The 25,993-nt window shown below is 41.1% G+C and overlaps 1 protein-coding gene across 1 annotated transcript in view; it reads right to left on the bottom strand.

Moving 5' to 3' along the window:
• The window catches only part of LOC140363593 (craniofacial development protein 2-like), a 184,870-nt gene extending 159,194 nt beyond the window's left edge, over positions 1-25,676 (bottom strand). Inside the window, exon 1 of the mRNA XM_072450227.1 lies at positions 25,332-25,676. Within this exon, the coding sequence (XP_072306328.1) occupies positions 25,332-25,592 (261 nt within the window). The 5' untranslated portion in view covers positions 25,593-25,676. The remainder of the gene's footprint in view (positions 1-25,331) is intronic.
• Between the last annotated feature and the right edge of the window lie 317 nt (positions 25,677-25,993).

The following is a 25,993-nucleotide window of genomic DNA, read 5'->3' on the forward strand; positions in this document are numbered from 1 at the left end:
GCATTATTATTAGTAGTAGTGGTATTGGTATTATTATCATTATAATTAATTGGAATATATTTGCCCTCTGGAATGTAAAACTGACCGGTGCACCTTTTAGTTACATTTCCATTTGATAAAGGGTGCTGTTGTTGGTTATTTTTAATAATTTCATAAATGTTTCACTTACCAATGCAGAATATCTTTTAACTGCTACACTAAGTAAATAACCTTTATGCCATGTTATGTGTGGTATGTGAATATCTATAATAACAATTTGATAAGAATGTTGATGTTCAATGTTCAAACAATGGGTTGGCAATGTTATGCTGTATTTTATTAGCTGAATATGAGAAAAGTAGGAACGTAGCAATGAATATATAGCACTCACTCTTGATAAACACATATGCAACAGAACACCCTCATGTTTGTAATATTTTGACTAATTGTGAAATCCACCTTTATGTTCTACCAAGAGTGTGATAGAATGTGCCGTCATTTTCGTTAGCTCCTCAGCATCCGCTCCCTATTTTCATCTATGATACCTGGATCATACTCAATCCAAACTTATTTTGTAGTTCATTGTAAATTATATATGTGTGAAATTTGAACTTTTAACCAAGCTTTGCACTTTTTTCAATCATCAACCAAATCTCCTCTTTGGTTTCGGTAAAGTCAAAATAAGACTGCAGTGCGTAATGTCCAAAACAAGCATCGAGTCCATGTAGTGCGGGCCAATGACACAGAGCGATAGGGCCACAGTGAGTGACACAGTGGTTATCAGTGAATGCATTGTCCATATGAGTAAAAACCTCCAGTGGATGACTCACTTCCCGATGAGATATTGAGATGCTACAGATAAAAGTGCTGAAGATAAATGTGAGAGAGCAGAAGAATAATAGAAGTCTCCTTTCCCATTTCTGCTCCAGTCGCGTCCCTGTGACAAACGTCAGATAAGACCCCACCACTGATAAACCTACCTGACCCGCAGGACTTTTGACCCTTCTCTCACTCCGTAGCACCAAGCCTCCTTGTACATTGTCTCTACTGATAGGATCCAGAGCCTGAAGGGGAAATGGGATTTCTTTCACGGCAGAATTAATTCAATATAAAAGCCAGCTTCCCTTTGTGGAACCTGCAGTATCAATAGATCTATGACTTTTGATGGAGTTTGGTGGAGAAACGAAAACACGAACTCCGGATGATCGAAAACTGACATTTAAAAAACAGTTAAACCCATGTTCACCTTGTGGACACCTATTACCACGCTTTATCAACAAGTTACCTTCATGATAGATAAGATAAGATCACTTTATTGTCGTTTCACATGGTCTTTACTAGAAATACACAGAGAAACTAAAAAGTAGTTTCTCACCAGCAAATAGCAAATGTAATTAACACAGTATGTTACTAAAATCATTTTCAACCTAGAGCCCTCCCATAATTCTAGCTTCAACAGGTCAGGCAGTATACACACATATATATATATATATATATATATATATATATATATATATATATATATATATATATATATATATATATATATATATATATATATATATATATATATACATATATACCACACTTCACTATATACCACACTTCAGTGACCAGTGTCTCACACACTACAGTATATGTCAGTTTTGCAGAGAAACTTTATTTTATTTTATTATATCCGTTTATTTATTTAAAAATGCCAGGACAAGCCGCCCAATTGACATATGCCTGTACATATGCCACTGAAGAAAAACAGTCAACAAAATCAGATTGATTATAACTCTTTAAATATTTTGAAATAGATCAAAAAAGATAATTTAAATATTTGAGGTCAAGCTATGTTTTGGACAATGAATAGCAGTCGTGTATAATCCATGAGCCACACATTTAAATTGAATAAAATAAAGAAGGTTGTTAGAAGGTCAGCTCTAGACATCTGATTTATTTTAATGAAATCCCCAGCTCAATCAGTCTTCTCACTCTTTAATGCAAATTTGATGAATTTGTCTGAGAGCAGTCTCAGGCAATAAATGCACTGACAAACGCATGTGAGCCTTAGAAGTCAAACATTTTGTGCTTTTCAAAATGCTGGAGAACTTATTTTTCAACAGCTATGAAATTCCTTACAACTAGAGAGGAAATTCAAAGTAAAAGCACATTTCTTTCTCTTCCATAGTTGAATATGTCAGGCTAATTAGCATACTTAAGTGCAACCTTCAATGAGCACCTTCTGCCAAGTATGATGGCCAGCCCCTCATCGGAAATAAGAATGATTTTGTCAGCCTCGTGACTGAATTGGAAAGAGGCCAGAGAAGCTGCCAGAGTAACTTCTATGTGATAAGACTTTATCAATTAAATAAACCATTCATTACACATGGGCCAAATTGCAAGTAGTACTTAAAATTAGCATGTGCTATTTTGTTGGCATGTTGCAACTAATTTACCATTAGAATCTGCGCGTATTATTAAATCTGTAGCTTTCTGTAGCTCCTTTTGGAGAACTGAACAGCCACATAAGAAGTTATAGTGATAAAGGACATTGAAGATGTTCACCAGCCTCAAAGTTAGGCTAACAACTTTATTAGAAAAATACAAATAATGTAGATTATTTTAGTTATAGCACATACAGTCTGGTGTCTGTCTCCTTCAAACATTGAAACCTACATTGTGCTGTTTGTGAATGTATGGGCAGAACAATACGCCTTCTCCTGCTAATCCAGAGCTCAGCGGTGTGCACTGTAGCCAATCCCACCGAAAAGACAAATCTAGGGCCAAGCATTGAGACAGTTTTGGCCCTCTGGAAAGATTGAGATGGGATAATGGAACAGCACAAACGTTCGTGGTTTCGGACACGCCCGGGACAGGAGGAACATATGAAGGGCGAACACTCTTGTATCAGTAGCCTACTCCTACGTCACAACTCTTCACAAATGACTTCAAAAGGACGTGGGACAGACTCCAGTTATGGGAATCCAGGTGTTTTTTTTATACCTCAGCCCTCTGAAAACAACATTTTATTTTATATTTGTAAATGAACCATACTAAATAATTCTAAATCATGTTTAATGCCACATGTGTAAACTGCAGTAATCTGCTCTGCATAAAACATCCGCTTTTTAAACGTGCTAAATTCTCACGCTGTTTTACTCGTAGTAGTTCGGATAATTCAGACATTTTCATATGCCCCCAATTTTGTGCATTGGAGCAAAATTGCCCCGCTCTGCATATTCATTAGGTCCCATGGGCAAAATTAGCCCTCTGACCTGAGAGAGACGCAAATCTCCTCTGCACATACTTTTTACTCCAATTTAGCACCTGCAGCCCATTTTGCACCTGTTCAAACGCCAAGTAAATCTGGCCCTAAATTCCTTGTGGTTGGCCATGAAAGTATCAACCCCTAATATATCTGTTGGATATATTTTAGCTGTAAAATTGACACTGAAAATCGTCATAATTGAATAAATGCAAGAGATATAATTCCATCACACACTGTGGCAAATTCCAGGCAACGCAATAACATCCACCAGGAAAGTTACATAGTGCCCTTTAAGGTTGACTGGAAAATGATGGTGCATTACTTCATGATGCTATTTGACCTCGCAATAAAATATTATAACTGTTTTCACTTGGCCTTTATCACTAAAATCTTCATCTTGGGCCAATAAAGATGATCAAAAACATCTCAGTCTTAGTTCACATTCCATTCAATATTAGAGTATAACTTTTATCGACATGGCAGACAAATCACACATCACTTTGGGTCAGTGTTCTTCAAATGTCTAGCCTCATGTAGAGCTTTATTAAAACAGCAGACACTTTTCTTACAGCTTTGATGAATAGTAATATCGTTAGCACAGTTTGTGGGAGTCCGTCTAGACCGGGCTGTAATGTATTCTCTGTCCGGACGGCACTTTGAAGGATATTTTTGGGGGGAGCTTGAAAGACTCCGGCAGCAGGGAGTCTTCCACACGGTCGGCTGATACCTATAATCTTATTCCTTTAAAGCAGGCAGAGGCGGGAGGTCCTTGGGCTTTTTGAGGCCCGGATCCACAAGGTTCGGCTGGTGCATCATCCACTCTGTCAGGCCGGGGGATTTGTAGTAGAAGAGTATTCCTGATGACTGTGTGTGTAGTGAGCAGAGCTATCTTCTCTCCAAACTCCTGTAAATCAGTCATGATCTTGCTGGAGTAAGGTTGTGGTGGGGACATGGATACAATAAGCAGATAGTGCCACTTTCCTGTAGAGGCAGATCTTTCTTTACTAAACTATTCACGTTCCACTCTAAAAATAGTTTAAGAGTGAGTTTATCATTTCTACATGTTGTGCTTGTTAATCAAAACCAACTCGGGGAAAATTGCAATTTGGGAAAACAAAATTAAAGAGAAAAATAGAAGAAGCAAGGGCTTTTCTCTGCTATACAGTTTTGGAATTTTAAAATGACTATTATAATTTATTTAAAAAAAAGTCTGCTTACTTGCAGCACAATAAACACGATCAGTGCAAAGTGCTCCGTGCTGTCGGCCGACTATGGAGAGCAGCGAGTTACCATAGCAAGCTGCACATTTCTACGTGTGTCACTGTTTAAGAATACAAAATAGTAGATCAAGGTTATTAAAGGCAGTGGGTGTGTATCAGTAGCGAATCTGGGCATCGGTGAAACTGGTATTGACAGCGCACAGGCGTCTTGTCCGCAGGAGAATAAAGATTTCTCAAACATGCGAAAATCACTCTAAATACAATTTTAAGTGTTTTAAATGAGAAGGATAAACAATGCTTATATGGTTATGGTGCTGTTTCTACCAGTATCGCAGTGTGTTATACGTGTACACTGCTACTCCGACCAAAGAAAAAGCCACATTTGAAATAAGACATGCGTAAGAGGCTGGTGCATGCGTTGTGTATGATGCTCGCATGAAGGACTTGTGACTCTGTGATGTTTGGTGGCCTAAAGAGAGGAGAAAATTACAAAACTGAAAGGTTTTCTCTTATTACTACAATAGCAGCAGTCCAGTATCAAACCTGATTCACAGCTGATGAGGCTGCGTTACCATGGAAATATGCACCGCATATGTAAAAAAATGTGTCCAATCCATCCATACTTGTTGGAGAACATTTTGCACTGTATCTGGAAACTGGCCTCACACAAAGTTGGAATTTTTTGCTTCCTATTCATGTCCCCTCTCTAATTTGTTGTTATTGTTCAAATAATGAATATTGTTGATGTGTTTATGTGTTAGGGCTTCTTCACTGATTCACAATACTGTAACTTCTTTCCACAATCACATATATGTTATGTTATATGTTATATGATGCTCTTTTTGTCTGCTTCGTTTCGTTACATGTGTACAACTATGGAGCTTAGACTCACCGGCTTCAAAACCCACCGACTTTATATCCTATAAATTGTTCCCACCAACTTTCATAAAATGTTTATATTTATAGTTTAACTGTGGTCCCTGTGTTCAAATCTGAATAAATGTGAAAGCGCCCATTGGGATGGAAACCTCTTTTACAAGGGCAAAGATGATTCCACACTGCACAAACCAATCCAGTCCAAATCTACCTGTTTTGCAGAGCATATTTTCAAACCATAGTCTTCTGGATGGTTCACTTCTAATCCAATACACCCAACCCAACTTTCTAAAGCAATTTATACTTGAAATACATCAGACGCAGTATTCCTTGACAGCTCCATGCCTTTCCTCTTTCATCCAAAAGCCCTGACCTCTTAAGCTCTTTTTTTTAATCACAATTTCCTATTTTTCTGTTGCAGATCAGCCCGTAGTAATTACAGTATTTATCCATGCTTCTTTAAATGTCCTATAATTGGCTTTTTGACACTGTGCTGTACTGTAGCAAGAGCGGCGTACGTGACTTTGCCGTTTTTCAGAATAATTGCTTTCTTTTCTTTGTTTCACGGCCTCTGTCAGAACGTGTCATTAGGCATCTGTCTCTGAGTACTTACAGAGTTGCGTGTGTTCCCATGAGCCTTTGCTGCTGCCGCTGATGTCGTGAATGCCGCGGTACTTCTCCCTTCTCATAATTGTGTACAGTTGAAGCTCATTATGGCAAAGGATGAGTTTTTCCAAGCGTTCCCTCAACAGGCAGATGTCTCCTCTTGATCTCCGTCTGTTTCCCCCATCTCTTTGTGTTGACTGCGGGTGCACTTTTTGGCGGGATATTCTCTGAATCAATTAGCTAACGAGCAGCTAACGAGGAGATAAGGCCAATTAAGATAATAGCAATTGTGATGACTGTAATTATGACTATGAGATTGGTGTGCGCGCAGGTCATCTTTGAGAAGACAATGAGAAATCCGACAAGAGTAATTGTACAAAAAATTAAATTATGATTTCAATGTAATTAGGAAGAGACACAAACATTTATTTTTTTATAGTTTTGAGATGCTTAACAAATGAAACAAATACAAATACAATGTTTGGAAGCACTTGTTATTTAAAATAGCGACATAAGATCTATCTATATCATAACTGAAGTCAAGATGAACATAACCAAAGTAAAAAAATAATGCAGTTTATTTAGTTTTGGCAAGTTATTTTAGCGGTTAGAGCTCTTGCTTCCTCATAAGGAGATCATGGGTTTCAATTCCTGGGCCAGACCACCATCACATGATCGCTCTGCATGCATGTGTTAGTTGTCCCTAAAGGCAACAAGCAGTAGAAAATGAATGAATGAATTTAATAATAAAAACATATCATTCTTTTGTTTGTTTCAATTTTTGAAAACAGATACAAAACAAAGATCAAGACCAGAGAGCAGGAGCTACAGAAATCATAGGAATGAATCATAACATCAACACAAAAATAAAGTTATGGCAGTCTTTCCTACATATAAGTCCCATTTTGTCCATACTGTATACACTGCATATTTGATCACTGTGTGTTCTTAAGTCTTTTAATTGCAGCTGCTCAAAGATATGCAACTTACCCAAATTTAAGATTCAATTGTGCAAGATCGTTCTTCACACGTGCAGACAGACTAATTTAAGCTGTCTAATATATACCAGACTTCAATGCCAATAATAATTCATGTACCTGAAACTGTAACTCCTATTGTGCTCTGTACCCATTGTATAAGAAACTTCCTGGTTTTGGTTTGGACCATACATAATTTGTACATTTATTGTGGCAATAGTTTTAGCCTTGACCCCGCTCCAAAGTCCCTCCAGCATGGCCTGGGTGTCCTCCTGATAGAACATGCTTGGAACAACTCCCCATGGAATGGTCGCATGGTAAGGGTGTTTTTTAATGTTCTCTGCCAGCTTCTCTCTCACAGCTCTTAAAAAAACAGTGTCCAGATGACTAGCCAACCTAACTGTTGGAGAAACTGTGGTCACCATTATCATGTGTTCTGGGACAGTCCTGTTGCTCAAAAATACTGATACCTGAGATTAACAAAGCTTTGTAGACTATGCTCCTGATCCCCAAGACATGTATTTGAATAAAATGGGGTGCTACTCATTGTAAGCTGATGAAATAATGCTGTCAGCCCAGAAATAGTTCTGTAAATTTAAAGGAATTATGGAGGATTTTTTTGCGCCAAATCTGAGTCCGTTTCCTCGTGGCGTTGACAGCCGAGTAGTTTATTCACATGTCAATCATAGAATGGACCTAAGATAAGATAAGCCTTTATTAGTCCACACAATGGGGAAATGTCAGTGTTACAACGCACAAGTAGGTACAGAAGTGAGAGAACAGATAACTCATAGAGGACTTAAAAAAAAAAAAAAGAAAAGAAAACTCGTAAAAAGCCTTATATTCTTATTAAAAGTAAAAAAAGAAAATAAGAAAATAGTATGTAACACTCTTATTTACAGCACTCTTAATTGCACAGCTGCAGCCTCGTTGGCTCGTCCCCAGCATAGCAACACGTTTGCCTCGCTGCGCATGCGTGGTTGATATGCCGGTGTATGTCTAAGCGCATGGATCTACTATAATATTATATATAGTTCCCTCAGTGTACAGGACAAAATTAAGACAACAAGGCTTTGTGTGCTTCTGCATGCGCACTGTTTGAGTTGCTTGAGTTCTCAAATCAGCGAAAAATCCCCCATTATTTCTGTAAGATAACGCAGAGTGAGAATATATGAGGCATTGAAATACATATTTTCCGGACTATAAACTTCTCCGGAGTATAAGTATTCGGAGTATTTCCTTGGTGTCACTTCTAAACAACTCCAGATTCCAGAGGAAGAGGAAGTTCAGATTCTTCTTCTGTGTTGCTTAGAGCCTAGAGCGCCCTCTTGTGGTTGTCAGTGTGAAAATAATTAACATGTGAAATGCGGTTGCCAGTGTGAAAATAACGACCAAAATGATAAATTAATGTGTTAATGATATCACATATAAGTCGCACCCTGGGAACTTATAGTCCGGAAAATACGGTACATATCATGAATAACTGAGGCACCACTTGAAGCACTATTACTTATTATTTAGCATATAACTTTATTGGATGACCTTTACTCACAGAGAACCTACATTTCTATATCAATAAATGCATTAAAGGCCTACCTGGTTTTCATACAGTGAAAGGAGGAAGTAGACATTTAAATCCATAGAACTAGTTCCTCACAAATCCATGTATGAATTATCCAGCGCATGCATAGATTACCAACAGTTTTTTCAGATGGAAAAGCAAAGCTGTGAATGCTCCATTAATTCTCTGTTAAGTGTTGCAGAACGTCGCACATGATTCTTTCATTCAGGTGTTGGACGTGCAACTTACTATATGGTATGAAAGCACATTATTATCGCACCTTTTATTGCTTCTAGTTCTTGAATAAGTATATTTGGCCCAGAGTTTTTATAAAAAGCATAAGAAGGACAAACACGAACATGTCAAAATGGGATGCAGTGTATTATAGCGCAAAAGGGTGAGAAGATAATATGTTGTTCATCGAGCGCTATGTCCACCTCATATAAAAAAAATGCAACACTTTAACCTTCCTTCCAAACTGTCTCTCCGCAGCAAAGACTCTCAAAGTATCCCAGATTCAAATTGGATCCGCCAAAAACTTGTTCTACCGTGAAATACATAATACAAGAGTATTTACCTCTTTTGTTCCGAGGTTTTCGACATAACATTTTCTCCTCCACAAGCTTTCTGCCACAGAAGGTAAGGTGTGACACAGGCTGCACTTTAAGATCACAATGGCCTCTGCTCGGGGGACTCGCATAATCGATACGCATGTATTTCAGACTCACAATAAGGTGACGCCCCAGTGGCTGCCCCAGGGAAACAGGCTTTGTATTCTTGGATTAACACAAGAAATATGGCATTTACAGTGGGGTGTGAAAGGGAAGAGTATTTTTGTTGAGCTTTTTGAATTACGTAAAAGGTTTTTTAAAAACATTGCTAGGACAACAATATACGAAGATAAGTTTATAGTTATCTTAAAGCGGAACAAAGTAACTTTGCTGATAGAGCTCCCCCTGAAGCTCCCTTTTAAAAATACATACAAATAGACACAAAAGCTTTTTTTTTTATATATATATATATATATATATTACTTACTGCTCGAAGCTGAATGGTTTTCTGTCCAGAGAAAACCAGGGGCGATAACAGACAAGTCTAAAGCCCCAAAAATACATATTTAACCATAACAGTGACTTTCAAAGACATTTAATAAGGAGCAAATCTTACTTAGTTCTGCTTTAAGTATGAGAGCTAACACGGGAGCAGGACCGAACCTCTTCCTCTCCCTACCATCAACAGCTCCCCTCCTCTCCTTCTTCTTGTGCTGTTTTTCTACTTGCTATGCCTTCTATCTTTCAAATCAGAGGTAGATACAAAGTCCTAGAGCTGATTGCCCCCTTAGAAGTAAACGGACAAGGCATTTTCTTTTTTCGTCTTTCTAACCAGTACCACAGCTTTAAAGTTGCAGAAGTGCACCTGTTAGCCACTTCGCTGACGCTATTTTGAATCTCACATTGTAAGTCTTTTTCTGGTGATTAATGTCCTGTACTAGAAAGAGACGCTGATTCAGCTGGTAAGTTTATTTTTCCTCTTAGAGTACTTAACATTAAGGCCGTGGCTGCAGTGCCGCGACGCGGTCAAATAACCCAGCAGTTTCAGGAGCCGCGGCACCGCCATATAGCCTCATGGCTAACCCTAGCCCTGACCCTAACCCTAACCTTAACCCTGACCCTAACCTTAACCCTAACCCGGCACGGTCAAATACCCCAGCAGTTTCAGGAGCCGCGGCACAAAAAACCCATGCAGTTTCGGCCGCGCGCCGCGGCTCTGTAGACAACATTAAAGGATAACAAACTTTGTGTGTCCATGTGTGACATTTGTGGTTGCGATGGCCATGGATTATCCTGCCTGGCACACCTGCAGCCTGTACGCAAGCACAGGTGAAGACGTGTTATGTCTGGAGTCAATTTGACTCTTATACGTTTACATGCACAGGGAAATCCGGCTGTTGATTCATTTTATGTCTCCTTTCTCCAGAGAAGTAGTCAGACCACTGTTGTCTCATTCTACATGCAGGGCAACAAACTGAATAGGTGTGAACTTGGGGCTGAGAAGGGCATCTATAAATGAACCGCTAAAAATGTGTCATTAATTAGCAATAAAAAATAAAATAATAAATAATGTAGTAATGCTGTGAATGTGTTGCTCACAAATTTGGCAGCATAAAGAAACACATCGAACTTTGATGCTCTAGTAGGTTATATGTATCTTTCTAATGTAGCTGAGGTGACCAGACACCCTATTATTCCCATATGCTCCTTTTGAGACACAAACAGCTTTAAAGCCTGTAGTGCCTGTAGTGTGTGTGAGGCTCTGACTGAAGCACAGACTGAAGGTTCATGGCAGTGAGAAGTGCATAGGAGCAGCTCTATCAGGTCTATCAGGGCACAGGGGAACTGCCAGATGGACTAGATGGAAAATGGACACCAGGCGCTTTGCTTAACATAATGCCACACATTAACTCAATAAACTGAAATTAAACAGCAACCGAAATATGCAGGTCCAAGTAAAAACATTTTTAAAGCAAACCAGGTGTCCTCCTTTTTGATAAGCTGAATCTGGTCATCCTAAATATTACAGACCAAAACCATGAAAAAACACAAGCGCATCCTTAGTGGAGTGGCCATGATTTGTGCTTAAATGAGTTAATAGACTTCTAAAACATGTCTGATATGTTTCTTGCCCAGTGCAGTTGAATGCCTCTCCTACAGCGTGATCAGAGCGGGCTGTATACATGCAGCAGTGCTCTGAGTACAATTAAAGTACTCCAGATGTGTTTGTGGGCTATGGGAGATTCAATCACGACCCCTTAGTTCCACGTTTACATAAATTACATACAAATAGATGTTTTGCAGACAAAGAGGACTGAACAAGTATTTAATTTTACAGTTGTGTAGCTCTAGTTTATTCGAATATGAAAATGGTTTCCGTGCACTGTTACAATTTCCACTCATGAGCTGACAGCACACTCAGCTTTAGAGGATTTGAAAGGTTCCCTGACAGATTTGTGAGATCTTGATGACATTCAGCGAGGCAGGCGAGAATTAAAGCTATACCATTTAAATGTGACGTCTCCGAAGATTTCAAAAGTGAAAGAAAATGTAAGGATTATTTTTGCAGCAAAAAAAAGGCTGCTATGACACATTCACAAAAGCATCTCCCGGTTGGCGAGGATCCAATAAATGTGAAGAAGGTAAAGTTCAACTCCTGCTGGTGGCTCTCCTCCAGTGCGATTATCACCCCCCCACACACTGCGATGGCACAGATAGGCCGCCCCCACCTCGCTGTTTACTGCCAATATTGCTTTTAAAAAGACAGCGTTCTTCAAGGCTCCTGAGGATGGCCCTGACATTTCCAGGGAACACTCTCTGAAAGGCAGCCTCTTTATTGTGATGTCTATTGAAAATGACAACAACAGTGCGTTCTCCCTGGCCCAGGTTTCAGCAGAGCCAGTCCACAACCTAATATCCTTGACCTCAAAGCAGCTGGGTGTACGGAAAATGTATGACAGTCTTATTATATTATTCTAGTAGCTACATGTATAAAGAAATGTTAATTTATTTTTGAATTTCGTTTTTTTTTTTTTTTTTTTTTTTTTTACTGGGATAGCAGGTGGCTCAGTCCCTATAACTTTATCAAAATACATAGCTGTAGCCTCATGTTCATGGGTTCACTTTAGAGCGGATTGGTTTGGTCTGAAAGTATTTCCACTGCCTTTGGTGAACCGTACTGTGAGTGTATAATGCAACAAACATTCCCACTTCTTTACAAAAAGAGTGCTGTAGAGAGGTGAAATAAACGCTGATAAATCTGACTAAAGTAGTTCATATCTACTCAAGCTTTAGCCAAGTCTCACATTAAACTTGGAATGACTAATCATCTTTTTGTGAATTGCTGAGAACAGCTTTATGACTAAAAGCTCTTATTCAGGTATGATTTAGATTTTATTGGTCAAGAAAACATTTATTGTGTTTGAGTTTCTTAGGTAGCAGAGCCCTGATCTGGAGCATGGAAACGCACTCAACCCTGAAAGATCTTGCAAAAGATTGGGCATTAGAATATGTCGAAATGGGCCCTATTACAACTCCCCCCAATCACACAACAAATGCCTTCCATTATGAGGATGTCAGCTCATTCTGAGAGACCTGCTCTGCTCAGTCATTGAAACAATATAATTGTCCTCTTTTGCTCTTCTTGCACTTGAGAGATCTTTCCACGGTGAATTGCACTTACTCATATTTTATGTCTTGTTAAATGACATTCAGGCTAATTGCACTGTTAACAGTGAGGACTTGCAACAACCTTTCAATGAGCTTTAAACATCTACAGTTTAAAGCTGAATGACAATGTATGGTACAAGGCTTCTGCTGTAATGATGAGTCTAAAGTGCCACATAAGATCTATATTATTAGTCATTTAACACAGTTAGATTTTATATTTATATTTTCTATTCAGTGCTGAAAACAATCAGTTTGCAAGGATTTTTCACTTGATAGATTTGCCATTACGTAGTACTTTCAGTAATTCAAAATAGACTTGTAAAACATGTCACAAGACACAAAGGGGAAAGAGAGTGGAGGACCTGTGGAGTTGTGACAATTGTTTTCTTTCTAATTGCAGATTGTAGACATAAGCTAATGGGTGTGGAAAAAAGCGTCTTATTAATGTAGAATAAATTGCAAACGAGAGTCAAAAATCTGTATTTTTACATTATGTGTGGTTTCTGAAGTTTGTTTTATATTAGTGAACAGGTGTAGCCAGACTTTATTCTAACTCATCTGAAATAATTATTGGTCCTTTCAGTTTTAAAACTGGTCTACATGCTTATTTCAGAGGAGCAAATATATTTTATATATACAAATATATTTTGTAGAAAAGTTGACATGTGAGGACACTGCTGCTATAAGTACCGGTTGGTCCTGCAGTTGTTCAGAGGAGACATATAAGTGATGGCACAGGTGCACTGTTTATGGAAATGATAAACTTCGAAAATGTCTCATGTTCTAATGTAAATGATTTGTTGAACTCTGTTACATCTAGTGTTTTGAATGTTCTGGACACCATCGCCCCTATAAAGGCTAAAATGGTTAAAAATAAGCAGAAGGCGCCGTGGAGAAATGATGATTCGGTCAGGGCACAGAAAAGGGAGTGCCGCAGGGCCGAACGGAAATGGCGCAAGTCAAAGCTCCAGGTTCAAAAAGAGATTTACAAAGAAAAGCTGAATATGTACAACCTAATCTTATGTAGAACTAGGGAAAGATATTTTTCTGAAATAATTGGAAGCTGCAGTAACAACTCGCGTGTCCTGTTTGCCACAGTAAACAGATTAACAAACCCTCCAGCTCAGCTGCCGTTAGAACTCATTTCCACATCCAAGTGTAATGAGTTTGCATTATTCTTTAATGACAAAGTTCAGGGCATTAAAAATGCTATAAATGCCACAATGCAAAAAATTACCCTAAAACCACCAAGACACTTAGAGCTGACTCACTTTGCACCAGTAACTGACAAAACTGTCCATGAGATCATCACCAGTCTGAGTTCATCTACATGCTGCCTTGATGTGCTACCCACCAAATTTCTAAAGTCTGTGCTGAACAGTTTGTTAGCACCACTCACTCACATAGTTAACATGTCGCTTCAATCTGGAACATTCCCAATGTCTTTGAAAACTGCGGTCATAAAGCCTCTCCTAAAGAAGAGCAGTCTTGATGCCGCAGTACTGAGTCATTACCGGCCCATCTCTAATCTGCCATTTTGGGGCAAAGTCCTTGAAAAGGTTGTTTACCAACAGCTCACAGATTTCCTCTTAATAAACAACTCATTTGATGTTTTTCAGTCAGGTTTTAGACCTCATCACAGCACTGAGACTGCTCTTGTCAAGGTGACAAATGACATCCGCCTGAACACTGACACGGGAAAGCCTCAGTCTTAATTCTGTTAGATCTGAGTGCTGCTTTTGACACTGTCGATCATGGGATCCTCTTACAGAGACTAGAGGACTGGGTGGGCATCACTGGCACTGCCCTAAACTGGTTAAGGTCCTATCTGGAAGACAGGAAGTACTTTGTTGAAATTGGTAGCTGTGTCTCAGACCACATGACCCTGACCTGTGGAGTGCCCCAAGGGTCAGTCCTGGGTCCCCTTCTGTTCAACCTCTACATGCTGCCGTTGGGTCAGTTGATACGCAGTGAAAATGTGTCCTATCACAATTATGCAGACGACACTCAGATCTATGTTTCACTATCGGCAGGTGAATATGGACCAGTAGATTCACTCTGTCACTGCATCCAACAGATCAGTTTGTGGATGCAAAACAACTTTCTCCAGCTGAACTCAGACAAGACTGAAATAATCGTTTTTGGCCCACAGAAACAAAGAGAAAGTGTTAGCGGTCACCTCCAGAGTCTCGCTCTAAAACCTACAAACCAAATTAGAAATCTGGGGGTAATAATGGACTCAGACTTGAACTTTAATAGCCACGTCAAATCAATAACATCAGCAGCTTTTTACCATCTAAAAAACATTGCCAAAATCAAAAATATAGTGTCAAAACCAGATTTAGAGAGACTTATCCACGCGTTTGTCTCCAGTAGATTAGACTACTGTAACGGCCTGCTCACTGGTCTCTCCAAACGAGCTGTAAAACAGCTGCAGTACATCCAGAACGCTGCTGCTCGGGTCCTGACCAGAACCAGGAAGTATGATCACATTAGTCCTGTTCTCAGGTCTCTGCACTGGCTCCCTGTGGCTCAGAGAATAGACTTTAAAGCAGCTCTGCTTGTGTACAAGTCTCTCCATGGCCTAGCACCAAAGTACATCTTGGATATGTTAGTGCCATATGAACCATCTCGGACTCTGAGGACCTCAGGGACCGGCCTCCTGCTGGTGCCCAGAGTCAGGACAAAACATGGGGAATCTGCGTTTCAGTTTTATGCAGCTAAAATCTGGAACAGTCTTCCTGAAGATGTGAGACAGGCTTCTACTCTGACAATGTTCAAATCTAAGCTAAAAGCTGTTTTGTTTAGCTGCGCATATGACTAAAAGGATTTTTTCTTTGCACTCTTCTCTTTTGTTTGTGATTTTATTAGTTTAGAAAATCAGTTGGATTGATAATTTTTAATTTAGTTAATTTTATTGTATTTCTGTAATTTCTTTGTGATTTGAATGCATTTTTCCTGCTGTGAAGCACTTTGAATTGCCTTGTGTATGAAATGTGCTCTACAAATAAACTTGCCTTGCCTTGCCTTGCCTTACCTGACTCAGGCTGTGGTTTGGAGAAAGTTGTTTACTGTAAAATGTCCATTGTCAATTGTGTCTGCTTTTGTGGCCCACACTTCAGGTTAAATGGACTTAACTGAGGGATGGAAAGTCAGCCCAAGTGGAGGATTATTGTAAAGATGCCTGGGGTTTGGTGAGGTAGGAACAGCCAGGCAGTATGGGTGTCTCGGTCAGGCACTTCTGGCCTGGATGGACCACGGTAGGCTCATTTCATCCTCCGGTGCACAGCGGAGCAAAGGGGAGCAGGCTGTCCTTTGAGGCCCATGTCAAGTCTGCTCTTATGAGCTTGGGAATGACACAGCTCCCTGTGGGACAGAAGGTGGTGTAGAGATGAGGCAATGTGGCAGGTTGGGGGTGAAATGGGAGGTAGAGGCTGAAGAGCAAGGGCACTGAGGCCTGATAAAATCATACCAGAGACGAGAGTTTTGTCTGAGAGAGGACTCGGAGACAGCCCACGAGAACCTGGGATTTCACACCTGTGTCAGCGGAGCATTGGTTTTGGAAAGCCGTGCACTGTCACTACACCATTCTTCTACCACTTTATGATGAAGAGAAGACTTTAGAAAAGCATCAGCTGGAGCTCTAACTTTTTATATTGTTCTGTTCTTTGGCACTGGTAGTATGTCGTAGTGGCATAAAGTTAGCACATAATGTTAGATAACAGTAATTAGTAGTAATGATTAATTGTTGAGGGGGAAAATAAAATGTATTGGACTTGTGATGATGGACAAACAGTGGGCACTTCAAAGGCTCCGCAGCACGTGCTCGAGGTAGTACAGGCCTTCTCCTCTCATGTTGCATTTTTGGCAACTTTTTGGTCTCGAGAGGGAGTGTATATTGCAGGGGTCAGAGATTCCGCCAGTCATTGTAACCCGGCAAAACATCTCTAATTTATATAGATTAATTTCCAATCGATGTTCAGCGTTTTTACCGTTAGAACTACGAGCCCCATTAGGCCCTAAACACACTGCACGCGTATTACGCCCTGCGCATGTGTACACACGATTTCAGAAAATATAATCCAACCTATATTCGCCTATGCTCACCTTATTTTTTCAGAGCAAATACATTATTAATCATATTTCCACATAGGGCAGAAACACTTTGCTTGTTCTCTCTCTTTCTCTCTCTCTCTCTCTCTTTCTCTCAGTCATACTCTTTCTCTCTCTTTCTCTCTCTTTCTCTCTCTCTCTCTTTCTCTCAGTCATACTCTTTCTCTCTCTTTCTCTCTCTTTCTCTCTCTTTCTCTCTCTCTCTCTTTCTCTCATTCATACTCTTTCTCTCTCTTTCTCTCTCTCAACAACCTTCCCACATAGGCTAGTCAAACCACAAATACTTTAACCATATTTGTTCCTTATATTTGACTTAAATTCTTATCCTGTGAACTACGATAATCTCAGTGAAAATAATGTTTGCATTTGACCTTCCCCACGGTAGCACTTTAAACAGAATCCTTAAAAGAAATGCGAGGGACCTCTGCCTCTAAAACCCTAATGCATCGGTTTAATTTGAGCTTGGGAGCTTGAACTAAAACAGAGCATTAAAAAGACTCGTGATCACGTCTTTTTGAATGAGTTCTCCTCCATCTGTGCGGAGAGCCTGGTTCAAGTGCAAGCCTTATTATCTGTATTATTAACCGAGAGAGAAAAGCTCTTTGGCACATCGACCTGTCCGCGCACATCTCACACCGCAAATTGGAAATATATCATGTTCATCAGGCATCAGCTTCATGCACCGTGGCAGCCGCATTTACAACCATTTCATATTTATAAATAACACAATTAGAAGGATAACCTTGAGAGCTCTCCTGGCATTGTTTTTATGATAGCCGTCCGCTGTAATTACACATTGATTGAGTCCCTTGACAAATACGAAGCTTCGATGTCTCTCTCCTCGTTACAAGTGAGAGGTCCTAGCGCCCTCGTCGGTCGGCCCTGGCCTTCGAACAGTGACAGGAGCAGCGTGCGGTGCTAAAAAAAGACGTGATGTTTCATTATGTGCTTGGATCGTTAGTTAGAGAGACACAGTGGCAAAGACAGTGCAAGCATATATATCAGAAGGACGTGTTGACAGCAGCCAATAGAACTCTGATAGTTAACTAACAGGAGAGATTTGTTCAAGTCGGAGGCGGTTATGTGTCGGCTCGTACCGCGACTCGTAAAGTTTGGTGAAGTGCTAAAGGAAAAAAAGCACTTTTATAGGGGAGCACATTAAGATTCACGTTATTCAGCTCAACCTCAATCCTAGGCATAGGTACAGGGCTTTAACAACGTGAAGTAGAATGGTCAAATTACACCATGCTCCAAAATTAAGAGTTGGATAGACTTACACGCACGCACACACACACACACATTCACGCACGCACGCACGCACAGACACACACACACACTCACACACACACACTCACGCACGCACGCACACACGCACACACGCACACACACACACACACACACTCACGCACGCACACACACACACTCACGCACGCACGCACACACGCACACACGCACACACGCACACACACACACTCACGCACGCACACACACACACACACTCACGCACGCACACACACACACACACTCACGCACGCACACACACACACACACTCACGCACACACACACACACACTCACGCACACACACACACGCACGCACGCACACACGCACACACGCACACACGCACGCACGCACACACACACACACACTCACGCACGCACACACACACACTCACGCACACACACACACACACACACACACTCACGCACGCACACACACACACTCACGCACGCACGCACACACGCACGCACACACACACACACACTCACGCACACACACACACACACGCACACACGCACACACGCACGCACGCACACACGCACACACACACACACACTCACGCACGCACACACACACACACACACACTCACGCACGCACGCACACACGCACACACGCACGCACGCACACACGCACACACACACACACACACACTCAAAATACAAAATAAACATTACCAAGACCTGTTTCTTTGAGTTTCATCTTCGAGAGTCAATATTCAGAATGTCTCACCTCCTTCTATCTTTCCCATTCTATGCTCTTTCAATATGCTCTTTTTAATCTTTTACCCTAATCCTCTTTTTATTCTAAGGAAATGTTGCATTAGCTGCGGTATATGACTTTATTCTGGCAAATGAGCTAAATATTTTTATCGCCCCTTGAGTATACTGTAGAAGTAACGCTTTGTGACAAAATGAGACCATTACACACTGTCTGCATCGAAATAAATACATATATTTTCTCATCTGCTCGGAACTAAGAGCCTCAAGCACCGCTCTGATTGACAGCTCTTTGGCTATGAGTTTTAAAACCCCAAATTATACACAAGGGGAAAAAAGTACAAAGGTGTCTGTGGTCTTCTTACTCATCCAAATTATCACAGTATTTTGTTGACATTGATGTGTTTACAGTGTGTCTTATCTTCAGCAGTATAGGTCAGTAAGTTATCTTTGTCCCTTATGACCACAATGCCCTAGAAATGAAATGATCGAAGCCTGAGGAGCCACATCTGACCCAAAACTAAATGATATTTTGGAGCAAAGGTCATGTCAAATTTCCGGGAAAAGCCAGGTCCAGCGGTGGGACTGGTCTTGACTTTAATGTGACACGTCAGCCTGAGACTAAAGGCCGAGCCAGAGTTTACAGAGATGTCACATTGCATTGTCCCAAACTAACAAACCACGGACATACAGTGTAATATTTCCACAAGCAAGGTCATTAGAATACGTTTGAGGATTTTTTTTAATGGAGGGAAAGATGTTAAATTAAACAACCAAATAAGTTATATTTATTTAGTAGCAGCGTTCTTAAAAAATGTGTTCTGATACAATCTCTCACCAGAGGGAATTGCTCGAACATGCTCGAAGATACTTTTGTTACTATTGGTATACCTTTTCACAATTGGAAACACAGCATTAGTGGACTACCTGGCAAATTATGAAAAGCAGCTGATTGTCAATTTATCTTTAACATTTGAGGGGTTTAATGTGAGTCTTTCCTTATCATAAGAGCAACAGCAGTTTGAGTAAGAAAGACTCAAAGCTATAGAAAATGTCTTACAATTTTTACTTTGCAAGCTAACATTACATTTATTGGGTTAAAGGGGCTGTGCTTGATTTTTACTGTTTGGAAATGTGAAAAACAGAGCAACTACAATCCATTTGTATTGCTCACTTACCTAATGCATTCCCAGCATCCTAAATACAGTTTTAAAGCTGACATTAGCATGCTAACGGCACACCTCCCCTGCTTCTCGGAGAATAAAACACTCTTAATTCTGGTCAGTTTGGTCAGTTTGGCAAACAGTTGGTAAAGCATTTTGAACATGATTTCTCATTCTATCAGTATTAATATAATTGTATTAACAAAATTTATTGAAACAGTGTTTGGGATATTTTGTGCAACCCAAACTTTTGTTACAGTAGTGGTATGTTGCATAGCCCTGCTATAGACTCAGCTCTTGCAATCACCTGCAGAGGTGTGCTGCAAACACATAAACTCCTTTCCAAGCGAACTATCCACTACCACTGTCCACTGTGGCATCGCAAATGAGTGAAGCACTAAGCATTTCATGCTTAAATACATAAAAAACAAGTTTGTGCGACAAATTAGAATAAAATACTTCACCTCGTCATCACAACATCAGCTGATAATTACAACTACACGAGTGACCACACAATGGTCAGAATGATGTGATATGTTATTCTCCCATTAAGCTTACTTAGTTATTACATAGAATGTATTCTAATTCTCACTCTCTTCTTCATCGCCCTCCGAGGCAACTGCTGTTGTGATTTTGGGTATTACAAAAATAAATGGAATTGAATTGAATCAGATGAGAAGTTTATCTGATAAGTTTATCCACAGGTGTACACGTCAGGCCATCGCCTGTGTAAAAAATCAACCAGTTGATTTATTCTGTGTTTTGTGAGAGTGTTCTCTTTATTTTCTGCCCCAAAACTCTGCCAAAATATGGCCACACCACACGTTTGGACACTGTCCAGATTGAAACACAACAACTTTACCATACGATTGCGCTCTGCTCGCCCGGGGCATAATATGTGACGTAGACGGACCAGTCCATTCTGCTGCTGTTAAGTGGGGGTGTTTCCAGCCACAAGCACTGTGCTCAAGCCTGTCCAGAACGCTTGTAGTTAGCGAATGTACCCACCACACGCCTGTGCAACACATTTGAGGTAGGATTGATATTTCATTAATGAGATCTGAGTCTGGTATGTGTATCCTGTGCACAATGACACTCATCATCACTAATCACTCATGGATCGGAGAATGGTAATTTTGCAGAAAAGCAACTCCTGCTGAAGACAGATCACCCACAACTGAACAAAACCTGTTGGAGTGGGACACAAGCAGGTTGGTTAGGGCATCACCCTCTCCAACTTCAAAATAAAGCAAACTATAGTGTGTTAATGCCAACTTCTTCAAGGGTTAGCCAAAACGTTGGCACAATTTAGTCAAAATGTTTTGAAAAGAAGAATTGAAAATAAGCTATAAAACGTCTGCATTCGGCTAAACAAGGCCTGTAGACTACAAGCTGGGCAACGATAATAGTGGGGTCAGATATATATGAGTGAAGTAAGAGCTAGAGCGAGATGAGTGTCCTACTGACAGATAACCTGTTTATTCATGCTAAACTCTTGGGAAATAAAGACATCTTTTGTTTCCAGCAGATGCGCATTTGAGTTCATGCTTTTGTTTTACCAGCATGCAGTGCGTCTTTACGTGAATTCTCAGCCTCATAGAGGTATAATTGTCTTAAATGTGCACTCAGCAGTTGTCTGTGCTTTACATGTATTGAAATGAGGTAGCTTTCATGCATCGGAGACAAGCTCAGCAGCAACTATTATAGGCTTAGGCAAATAATCTACATATTTGGTATGATTGGATGGCATCTTTTAGCCAATTATACAACCTATAACATGTCGACATAAATACTCAGTGATTTCCCCTGCTATCATTGCCCAGCTCATAGTCTTCTGGCTTTGTTTAGCTGAATGCAGATGTCTAGCACGTAACAAACCATGTTTTATTTCAGGGGAATGATTTGACTAAATTGTGGTAATGATCGTGAGAACGTTTTGGCTAAATCATGTCTTGGCTAAATTGTGGGAACAAATACTATTTGGTAGGAACGAAATGGTCATTTGAGGCCACAAATTAGAAACGTTCCACAACTCCCGCACCTAATGTCACCGGAAGGGCTCGGGAGCATATACTATGTTTGGCCTATTCACTCCTTTGAACCCTGTACACGCCATAGTTCTTCCATTGTCATTGTCATCAGTTAGTCTTTTGCCATTGTTGTCTTGCTTTTACTATAATATATTGATAAGCTGTTTATTAGAGTCATTTTAAATTATAGCTAGTGTTCTGTGCAAAGACTTTGTGCCTGAACGGATAATACATCAAAGGGACTATGCACACACATTTTACTTTGCACTTTATTATCTATGGGAAATTTGTGCTCAAGGTGAACCCATCCTATTGTCATCCATCTTTACATCTCTCCCCTCGAGGCTGAGGAATATCAAGCCAGAGACAGTGGAAAGTGGAGGCGATACGTAGGGAAATAAAATGAAAAAAAAAAAAAAAGACGTGCCTGAGGACTGCATATCCGTTACAAAGGCGACCCATTGATTCTGGGACAGGGAATTAATGAAGTCTCGGCCGGATATGACAGTACGATGTCAGACGAGCAGGAGTTATTTGGACCGTTGGGCTCCGGCAGCCATTAGCTTACAGATAGTGTGTGTCTGAGGATGACAAAAGGAACAAGCAGGACAAGTTAAAAAGCTATTCATAAACTCGAGCCCAAACCCAATCTTCTGCCATGATGCATCTTTAGACACGGATTTCTGTAATAGCTTCCAGTTTTTTTTGCCATTTTTCTATCTTATCTCTAACAGGCCTGCTCCGTTTCATTTCTGACGAGTCACGGTTTGTTATAAATCAAAAGCGTTGTGTCTGCAAAGCTTTATCTCAATCAAATAATTCTTTATCGTGATGTTTCAGAAGGCACAAAATATCTCTGTTATTGCTTTACAAATATGGCTCAAAAGCATCCCTCCAAATGTGAATTCCAGCAGTGTATTTTCAGCAGCGTTCATTGTTGGTTTTGGTAGTTTCAAGTCATATTCATTTACTGGGTAAGGATAAAAGCCTGAAGCTCTTGTAGCATAGTGTGTGAGTAATTGTACCTAAACAACAGGCATACAGCTACTGAGTGCAAGACAAAATTCTGCCTGTAGACTGAAGTTAATTAACGCCAACTGTTGAGCCTTGCCTTTTGATGAGCACATGTTTTTGATTAAGCACTTTACATTTGTCATTTCACTTTACTTATTTGTTTTCTTCAGTGTACTAGTGCAGACTATGTCCAATTATTTATAGTCTGTGGATCATTAAGTTAAACATATTTGAGTAAATGTATCTGAGTTTCTTTCCCTATAAAGGTTACAGGTACCCCAAACATTACAACTTTTGCATGCTGAGTAGTGGGGCTGCACAATATGTGTAAAACACACCGCAGAAACAGCCGTCACATACACACTGCACCAGAGGAAACACAACATTTAGGGACAAACATTGATAGAAGAAATGACGTTTTGACAAAGGAAAACCCTGTAAAAGACGAAGTGCAAATGTAGTCTGCTGCTAACTCGGCTCTAATGCCACAGACACAAACTGTGTTTCATGTGATGAAGAAGAAAGCCAGAGAGGGACGCGATTACTGTGCACTCACTACAACGTCAATGCAGTAAAAGTCAGACTGGCCAGATTAATCACAGGGACTAAAGCCTTTCCTTTCCTTCCTTTTTTTGTGCTGAAAAAGTGCAGACGGCAATGTTTTGAAATCAGCTATGTCAAATTAAACATTAGTTTACATAGAAATCCTGTTATTAAACCACAACTGCACTTCCCCAGTCCTCCTAGTGATGTGAAGCATAAAGAGCACAGAAACGGTGAAGAACAGAGATGAATCCTACAAAATGTGCACAGCTCAAAATGCACAGGCTTCCCACAAATTATATAATTTGTGAAGCTTATGCTATGCACAGTCCACAGGAAAAATAATTTATGGTAGTACTAATTATAATAGAAGTGGACTGCTTTTTACCAACTCAACTTGACTCAACTTAAAAAGACAGCTGGCCTCTGAGTTCTCCTATCTAACAAAGTGATAGTGAAAACACTGAACTCAAAAAGGCTTCACAGCCAGTTGCCTTAATTTATAAGTTGAGTCAACTTTTTTAACAGTGTAATAAATCTAATACGAAAAAAGGTTTATTAGTCTATTCGGGTATAAATTGTAGCAAAAAATATATAAACATGTTGAGTGTTCCCAAAGACAAGAAAAACCAAGGCACTCTGTTAATTTATTGAAAAAATGTTTTTTATCGTAGCATGGCTTTAAGCTTAAAATACGCATTTCAAGCCTTTCAGTGCTGCGTGGCCTTCCTCAGGGTGCAAACAGGCCGACAGGTGTGTAAGCCTCCTTTTATAGGGAGGGGCCGGCCGTTTATTGATCTTTGTGTGACCAGCAAATTGGAAGTGGACGGCCATGCGGGTCACTGGGGGTCACTTTTCCGTATGGCACGTTTGTGTTCTGAAAGTCTGTTCTGCCAATGTAAAAACAGCCACACTCACATTCCAGTTTGTAGACCATGTAACATGAGCTGCAGTTGGCATAGTTCTTTAGGTGGTAGATCTTTCCTTTCTGGTCTTGAAAAGATGAGGACTTGTCAATGTTTGAGCAGTGGTGGCAATTTCCACATGGAAACATTCCATTGGGAAGGTCTAACCAAGTGGAAGAATGAGTGGGAGGTAAGTGACTCCTTACCAATTAGTCCTTAAGGTGGGAGCACGTCTGAAACAAAAGAGGGGAGGAGGTGAGTATCACTTTGTATTATACTCCAGTTCTTTTTGATGATGTTTGTGATTTCCCTGCATCTGCTGCTGTATATAGAAAAACAGCCCTGTCCATCTGCTTGACTTTAGTATAAGTCCGTCTCAATGAGTGTTTGTTGTAGCCTCTTGGTTGAAATCTGCACACCATAGCAGATGTCTGTTCCTCAAAGTCTTCATCTGAACACCGCTCGGGTTCAGATCGGGGAAGCCGTTCTTCCCGATCACCCCTCTCCAGGTGTCACTGTCATTGCCCACGTGGGCGTTGAAGTCCCCCAGTAGAACAACGGAGCCCCCGGTCGGTGCACTGTCCAGTACCCCATCCCAAGGACTCCAAGAAGTACTCTGCACTGCTGTTCGGCCCGTAGGCACAACGGTGAGAGACCTGTCCCCCACCCGAAGGCGGAGGGACGCGACCCTCTCGTCAACCGGGGTGAACTCCAACACGTGGCGGCTGAGCTGAGGGGCTATAAGCAAGCCCACACCAGCCCGCCGCTTCTCCCCGCGGGCAACACCAGAGAAGTGGAGCGTCCAGCCCCTCTCGAGGAGATGGGTTCCAGAGCCCAAACTGTGCGTATATCTAGTTGATACCGCTCAACCTCCCGCACAAGCTCAGGCTCTTTCCCCCCCAGCGAGGTGACGTTCCATGTCCCCAGAGTTAGTTTCTGTGTCCGGAGATCTGGTCGCCGAGGCCCCTGCAGTCGACTGCCGGCCAGATCTCTCTGCACCGGCTCCTTATGGATCCTCCTGCGGGTGGTGGGCCCACGGGAGGGCGGCCCCACGTCGCTCTTTCGGGCTGTGCACGGCCGGGCCCAGTGGGGAAAAACCCGGCCACCAGGTGCTCGCCGTCGAGCACCCATCCCAGGCCTGGTTCCAGGATGGGGCCCCGGTGACGCCGATCCGGGGCGACGTAACTGGCCTTGTTCTTGAACTCATCATAAAGGGCTTCTCTGCCTCCATTGTTGATGCTGCTGCTCGGAGCTGTGGTCGCAAGGTCTCCGGTGCCTGTCGTGGTGGCAACCCCCGAACCCGGTGGTGGACACCGGAAGTAAGGGATGCCGTCAGACTGAAGAAGGAGGCCTATCAGGCCACTCTGGCTTGTAGGTCTCCTGAGGTCATTTACAGGTATCGGCAGGCCAAGCGGGCCACAACTCGCGCTGTCGCAGAGGCACCCGGGGCTGGGAGGAGTTCGGGGAGGCCATGGAGGAGGACTATCGGTCGTGGCCCCAAAGAAATTCTGGCAAACCATCCGGCGCCTCAG

Source organism: Eucyclogobius newberryi, unplaced genomic scaffold (genome assembly GCF_026437365.1).
Source record: "Eucyclogobius newberryi isolate DKJ021-1_F unplaced genomic scaffold, fEucNew1.0.hap1 SCAF_17, whole genome shotgun sequence".
Lineage (NCBI taxonomy): Eukaryota > Metazoa > Chordata > Actinopteri > Gobiiformes > Gobiidae > Eucyclogobius > Eucyclogobius newberryi.